This window comes from Eschscholzia californica, unplaced genomic scaffold (assembly GCF_041429995.1).
Source record: "Eschscholzia californica isolate CP2 unplaced genomic scaffold, dmEscCali1.0.p SCAF_2, whole genome shotgun sequence".
NCBI lineage: Eukaryota > Viridiplantae > Streptophyta > Magnoliopsida > Ranunculales > Papaveraceae > Eschscholzia > Eschscholzia californica.
In genome coordinates, this window is record NW_028238309.1 from 48,095,362 (window position 1) to 48,103,232 (window position 7,871).

The 7,871-nt window shown below is 36.1% G+C and overlaps 1 protein-coding gene and 1 pseudogene across 1 annotated transcript; one reads left to right on the forward strand and one right to left on the reverse strand.

The window, feature by feature from the left end:
* Positions 1-1,169: 1,169 nt before the first annotated feature.
* LOC147558571 (putative CCR4-associated factor 1 homolog 11 pseudogene) lies at positions 1,170-2,191 on the forward strand (annotated as a pseudogene).
* A 3,770-nt stretch (positions 2,192-5,961) lies between these two features.
* LOC147558572 (uncharacterized) lies at positions 5,962-6,847 on the reverse strand. The gene has a single exon (XM_086657551.1). The coding sequence runs from the start codon at positions 6,636-6,638 to the stop codon at positions 6,159-6,161; it is 480 nt and encodes a 159-aa protein (XP_086513677.1). The 5' UTR covers positions 6,639-6,847; the 3' UTR covers positions 5,962-6,158.
* Positions 6,848-7,871: the final 1,024 nt, after the last annotated feature.

Here is a 7,871-nt window from a genome sequence, read left to right on the forward strand (position 1 = left end):
AATACTGTCTGTGTCCTAGGAGCACATGTTACATCCTCGTTTCTTATATATCAAGAAGAGTTATTAGAGGTAATCTCCCAATGCCGCGCGAATGGAAATTTTTATTTCGTTTTTGATAATGTATATTTTTAACAAGATAATGAAGTCTACTTTAATTAGAGTTGGAAGTAGGGGTGTACTCGAGTCGAGCCGAGCCGAGTAGTAAGATGTTCAAGCTCGGTTATTGTATTTGACTGTTTGCTCGAGCTCGTTCGAGTAATTGTCCGTTTGCTCAAGCTCGGCTCGTATAAGTTTGAAAGACCTCGAGCTCGAACTCGCATTCTTTTAAACTCGTTTATCAAAATATTTCAAATTAAAGCAACTTCCTTAATTATCAAAATAATTTAATGATCTTTTGTCACATACAACAATAATGATTAATGATTCATATTCCAATAATCTTTTAATGGTTGATATTTCATGTACAAGTTTCAATACTAATACGTATTATGTACTACACTATTATAATAATATGTTAAACGAGTTGTTCACGAGTAGCTCGTAATACACTAAAGAATGATCAAACTCGGTTCGTTTACATAAACGAACATGATTTTGGGCTCGTCTTAAGCTCGTACTTGTTAATCTAGCTATAGTCGAGTCAAGCACGAGCAATACGTTAAAAGCTCTTTTCGTGTACACCCCTAAATTAAACCACTTTCCTCTCTGGATTTTTACATTTTATTGATACAATCTGATTGAGCTATCCACCGATTTTGCCTTTACAATAAAATATTATTTTAAAGCTTTCTCGACATCCTCTTTGTTTTGGGTGACCACTACAAACAAGGTGTTACCCAAGTGTAATAATAATTGAGTTAAACACGCGTATGGGCCCACCGAAAAGTTTGACAAAAATATTGATACAATGTACCCATTTACGATGTGACGCGTATAGACCAATAATGGAAACAGACAAAATGGAATCTGAAACAGTAGTCATTTAGGGTCAAATCAACCGTTAAAATCACGTTCATAAATCAATCTTTAATTGGATTCCAGCCGTTGATCTCGGGACCCCACGTCTTCAATCTTTTCCCCACCTCCGAATCAACTTTACTTTTATAAAACCACCTACCATTCCCCCCTTCACCACAAACCCTAGCCTAGAAGAAGAAGAAAAAAACCAAAAACAAAAAATCGAAGATCATCTCGATCTTCGAAGCTCTTCTTTTGCCCTAGATTGAAAAATTCACAGTCGAGAGCCTTCGAAGAATCGATTGATCTTAGAGAGAGATAGAGAGAGAAAGTACATCGAACAGGAACGATCATGTTAAGCAAAGACTCGAATCGAAAAAGAATCGTGATCAGAGAAGTTTGGTCTCATAATCTTGAACACGAGTTACGAATGATTCAATGCGTGATCGATCGATTTCCTTTCATATCAATGGATACTGAGTTTCCTGGCATTGTTTATCGTCCTGAAATAAGAGACACAGAAAACCCTAACTTTCGTCACCGTCAACCTTCCGATCATTATCATATCCTCAAAATGAATGTTGATTCGTTGAAACTGATTCAAGTCGGTCTAACAATCTCCGATTCAGAAGGTAATCTTCCAGATCTAGGTACAGAAAATTACTTCATTTGGGAATTCAATTTCAGAGATTTTGATGTGAAAAAAGATTTGCACGCACCAGATTCAATCGGATTGTTAAGACAACAAGGAATCAATTTCGAGAAGAACAAAGAAGAAGGAATTGACTCATCAAAATTTGCCGAGTTAGTTATGTCTTCAGGACTCGTTTGTAACGACTCAGTGAGTTGGGTAACGTTTCACAGTGCATACGATTTCGGGTACCTGGTCAAAATCTTAACGAATCGGAACTTGCCGGACGAAATCGGTGAGTTTTTAAATCTTCTTAGGGTTTTCTTTGGAACAAAAGTTTATGATGTGAAACATTTGATGAGGTTTTGTGAGAGTTTGTATGGTGGGTTAGACCGAGTTGCGGTGGCGCTAGAGGTGGATCGGGCGGTCGGAAAATGTCATCAAGCTGGTTCAGATAGTTTGTTAACTTGGCATGCTTTTCAGAAAATTAAAGAAATGTATTTTGCCAAAGATGGGCCGGAAAAGCATGCCGGAGTTCTGTATGGGTTGGAAGTATTTTAAGATTACTCTTTAAATTTAGATAAAATTTACTTCTTTTTTGAATGATTTTGTGTTCTTTAAGTTTTTTTTTTTTCTAATTAGGGTTTACTTTAGTTGTTTGTGTAGTGTTTATTTAGCTTAACTTTAAGGTGATTTTAGACTTCTTGACTCTAATTTAGTCTGATTAAGGTTATATTTAATTGATTGAGGGGAGAAAGGATGACACCCTAACTCTGAAAAAACCATTTGAGAAGATGAAGTTGGGAACATAACTACAGAAGGAGAAATGGGTTTTGATTGAAAATGGGTTTGAGTGACAGAGTGAGAATTGAGATTGAGCCTCTGATGAATTGACATTAGAGGGTTATTTAAACTGAGAAACAAGATTTTGAAGGTCTATTATGATTCTCAAAGTACTCTTATTCTTGAGCAATATTTGATTGGGTGAGTAAATTGGTGATAAAGAAGAAGTTCAATTACTCTGATAAAATTGGGTTTTAAGTATGAAATTTGAAGATGAATTTGTTTGAGGTGATTCTATTAGAGTGGTTTTTGTGAGGTATTGGATTGGATGTTTGTATCCATGTCTATGTGAAGTTTAGGGATATCTGGGTCTCTTTGGAGGTGTTAGAAAGAGCTTGGTAGATACTTTACTAGGAGAAAATGGGATTGAATAATATATAGGAATCATAGATGAATAGGAGAAGAAAATGTGCATATATTGAGCTTGGTAGATACTTACTAGGAGAAAATGGGATCGTTTAATATATAGGAATCATAGATGAATAGGAAAAATGTGGGAGCGGCTATAGGCGCCTCCCAAAAATGCTGTAGGGGCCTTTCAAGAGAGTTTGACTAAGATCAAATTCCGACAACTGTAGGCGCCCCCCTTTCGACTGATAAGTCCGAAGCCCAAATCATGTCTTCGGACTGGGCCAGTCCGAGAGGAGACGAGTCGTCCAACCCGAAACGTTTAGGACTAGCCCAGTTCAAAAAGTTGAAAATCATCATAAAATGGCTATTCTCTTCAAGCTATGGTTTCATGGATTTCAACTATCATTTTCATCTTTTTTTCATGGATTCAAAAGCTGAAAAACATCTGAAATGGTTAGGGTTCTTCCTTTCAAGCTATGATTTTCATATTCTTCCATAGTTCAAAATTTGAAAAACAAAAAATAGTTAGGGTTCTTCATTTCAAACTATTGTTTTCATGGATTCAAGCTTCGGTTTTCTTCTTTTCTTATGAAAATGATCCGAAATGTTTAGGATTCTTCGTTTCAAGCTATGGTTTCCATGGATTCAAAAATTGAAAAACTAGAAATAGATAGGGTTCTTCATTTCAAGCTATGATTTTCATGGTTTCAAGCTATGGTTCTTTTCTTTTCTTATGGATTCAAAAGATAAAATATCAGAATTGGTTAGGCTTACTGTAGTCAGTCAATGGCTATACAAATCTCAGGTTTTAGAGAAAATAGAGAAAGAAAGAAGAAAAAGAAGAATGAACGAAGAAGATGAAAAGGAAAGTGGGGGTGCTCGGGAGGCGCCTCCCGGGCCGTACGGGGTCCGCCTACAGACTAGAGGCCCCTATAGCAGTTTTGGGAGGCGCCTATAGAGGCACCCAAATGTGTATAATATTGAGGAATTCCAAAGCAACTTATATCAAGCAAGGATGATGCTAGAAAAGAACCTTTAACAAAGTTATATCCTTATTGTTGGTAATATAGGAAAGGGACAGTCCCCGTGCCATGAAAGGTTCAAACAGTTGACTCTTACGTTCGCAAAAGAGTTATAGGTTCTATATAGATGCACAAACTTGAAACACTGATTTTGGATGGACAACAAATTGATTTGCTATAAGCAAAAAGGAAGTTCAGTGAGCTGTTGGTCATGTTCTTAGGATTTCTGTCCATCACAAGTTTAGAGTCACCCACAAAAAGAACCTTGTGATATTTTCTTTGCCATGGCCAATGTTAAATGACTGAAAGGCGTTATGGCTTCACCTTCATCTACTGCTATAAATGTGGTGGTTTGAGCTGAAACAGCAATTCAAATTCCATTCTTATTACTAAGTACCACAATTCCTATACCTATTGATTGTGTTGAAGTTAGAAAAGAAACTTCAAAGATGTAGTAGTCTAAGATCTTGACTGTTGCTTTTGAACGTCAGTGAATACTAATCAGTGAGGAAGACAGTTTAGACCAGCAACCAACTTGGCTTTGTAAAGTTTTCTAAGACAAGGATTTTCGTTTTTAAAAACCAAATTGCATCTGATTTTCCATACTGTCTATAAGATGATTGCTAGAAGGGAAGAAAATCACTTTCTATACATGGTTGGTTTGGTACTTTTGAAACGGTATATGGGGAACAGGGAAAGGAGCTGTAGCCAAAAGCAAAAAAGAAACACAAGTAAAAGAAGGCAAAATAAACCTAACATACATCATTCCGTTATGGACCTTATATCCAATTACAATCTCGACTGAATCTAGGTCTGTCGGGTATGTGGTTTGGCAAGATTTAGAGAGAGAAAGTTAGACACAGTCTTTCTCTAATCTTTTGATAGTATTAGAGTTGTACCATCATTATTCTCTCGTAGAAATTGATGCTCTTTTAAGTAATTCGACTGATGCAACTGTTGGGACTTAGAACTAGTGCTGGCTAGTACATATGCTGCCTTACTTTTCTAGGAATAAACATGATAAATGTGGTAAAACTCAAACATGGTCCTTAATCTCATAAATCCTTTCTCCATATTGTCCAATAGTCCCAGGGGGCATGGCTTCCACTTCATAAAGTTGGTTCCCACTTGGACTGGCTTTAAGTTGCCAAAAAGACATCTCTCCTTGCCTTGTAATTCGTCAGATTTATAGTGAAAAAAATACAATATGATATTTAAAATATATACTAGTATATAGTTATAGGTAGAAGAATTGGACTCTCATGATGAGGACAAAACCAACCGTATCACTTTTGGATTTGCCACACCATACAGCACAATCATTTCAGTCCACAAAAGCTGCTTTTGTAACCTATTAATACCAAATTATGCACACTTCAAAGTCTACTAGGAAAAAAAAAAAACTCCCATCATATACTTCTCCATGAGAAGGTTGTAGATTCTTTGTATAGACTAATTGACCCGTAATAATATTTATCTGTCGATTAGTCTCAATTTAATTTTGTATCTAACCTATTATATGTATACACATTAATAATGCTAATCATATTTTCTCAGGAAATCATCCAAAAAAAAAATGTGTCTTTTTTTTCCTTTAACAAATTTGATGGAAATAGTGGGACTTTGGAGAAGAACAAACCATGGAATTGTAGTTGATCGAACTGCTGGTCAAATGCATATTATTTTTCTTGTTAAACAAAAGATTTTTGGGTTCTAATAAATCTCAACTTATAATCTAATCCTATATTATCTATCTCTATGGATGGAGCTGGTTAAATTCACTGTTTTCCGGTAGAGAAGTCCACCTCCTCACCACCACCACCACCACCACCCCACCATTACCAACTTCGACCATTCCTCAATAGAGCAAGAAACAATCACCATCCAACTCAAACACAAGTTGGATCACTCAGAAGAATTGGAACAACTTGGGGGTTTCTAATTCAGCCGAACAACTTGAAAGCTCAAAATCAAAACTCCCCAAATTAAATTTCATTTTCAGTGGAGCTAGCTACTTTATTCTCTCTCTTTCTCTCTACCTTCCCAACTCAACTCTCTTCCATTTTTTGTTGGTCTGTGTACTTCTTACAAAGGTCAGGCCTTTTGGTATAAACAGGTAAAAGAAAAAAAGCAGAAAACACTAAAAACAACTTTTGATATGAGAAAGAAAATCAACTTGATAAAAATTAAACAGAAGTAGTAGAATTTAAGTACTTTATAGCCTCAATTCTGACTTTTTATCGATCATCATTCATTTCCATTAACACCCAATTTGTGATAACAATTGATGATCTTCATTCATTTGATTCCCTGAATCATCTTCAATTACCCATTTATTACCTACCCCTTTTTCTCTATTCACAAATAGCTCCAATTAACCAATGAAAAGCTCGTGAAATCGCCGGAAAAATCCGCCGGGTAATGAATCTGAAGCAGATAGTTAATGGGTTTTTTATATAACGATTAAAGAATTTAACCCACATCTGTCGGAAAGGATGATTTCCAGAGGAATATAACGGCGATGATGACATAGGTTGTAAATAAGCCCAAGCAGCTTGTTTGACCAGACGATTTCTGATTGATATCTCATAGTAACAAGATTGGATGCCTGAACCAGTGGGAGATTGAACTGCTGGTGGTGCTGATGTAGGAGAAGAAGATGATATTAGATCCTTTAAGGAAGTGTATTCTTTTGATGATTTAAGTGAGATTAGTTCAAAATCAACAGCTGATAGTGATGATGATCTAATGGGTATATGGAGTTTATTAGGGATCTTAGAGTAAGGATTAGAATTCGTTCGTTGAAGAGATGATGATTTAGCATCTGAACCCATCTCTTCTTCTACTATTAAGAGAAGGCACAGAGAAATACCCAGAAGCAAGATTCTGGATTGATAGAGAGAGAGAGAGAGAGTAGAGAGAAAGTAGAGAGAGAGAGAGGAACGAAAATCACGTGTTTCTTAGGTCTATGAGAAAAAGAGTACAAATTATCAGGCGGAAATCTAAGCCGTACATCTCTTCATGTGTCAGGGTTGTTGCGCTTATCTCTCTCTCTCTACTATTAATCTGTCTCTCTCTCTCTCTCTAATAGTTCTCTGTTTGCCCCCCAGTTTTTTTGGAAGGTCCAAACACTACCCACTTCTAATTCTTCCTCCATCTTCCCTTTCCAATGGTCACCACCATAAACTCCGACAACCATTAACTTCAACAAAGGGACCAATACTAAGTCCTGCGGGGCGCGACTATCTCTCTCTACATTCCTCTTTCTTTTCTCTTATCTCATTTCTCTCTCTTTCTACTATCTTCTTATGTTTCTGCGAAAGAGAAGTCCCCTTCGTTGGAACCTTCACTGGTTTTCCAGACGAAGGTCCCGGCGAAGGGACTATTACCTTCTCTGGAATTTAGAGAGGATGGTGAAAGGGAGAGGAGAGAAAGAAGAGAGGGAGATCGTCGACCGTTGCTAGCCATCTCCGGTCAGCGACTTTCTGTCGACGACTTGAAGGATGTGTTTGGTGAATGTTTTTTAGATTTTCCACTTTTTCTCTGAAAACTTCTCTTGTTTCCCCAAATTACCCCCAATTTTTTGTATTGTAAAATAAATTGTTTGACTCAAATAACAACATTTTGAATGAAGACATGTTCTTAAATATAAGATAATTTTTTTTTATCGTTAGTCATAATAAAAATCCAGATATTTTTTTTTTATCGTTATTCATAATAAAAACTCAGATTTCTAAGTCAATTTTTTTATCAGATGCGGTATTTTGGCCAACAAATACTTTTGAACATGAAGTTTTACAACTTTTGGTCAACGATATCAATTTTACATAACTTTTCGAAAACACCATTTAACTTTGCAATTTTTTTTTGTACAAGATCTTAAAATTTTGAAGTGAATATAAAACACGTATGACTCGTATGTGTGTAAACTCCAGCACTTACAACACCTCTCAAAAATCACAAATTCTACCTATATCCATGATCTAATTTCATCATTGTTGAATGATACAAGATTTCTAGAAAGAGAAACAAAAAACCTAGTGAAACGACCATGATCTTCCAAAATG

What these genes read in the sequence shown, in the direction of transcription:
- LOC147558572 (XM_086657551.1), bottom strand. Translation starts at nt 6,638, where the DNA reads ATGGGTTCAGATGCTAAATCATCATCTCTTCAACGAACGAATTCTAAT.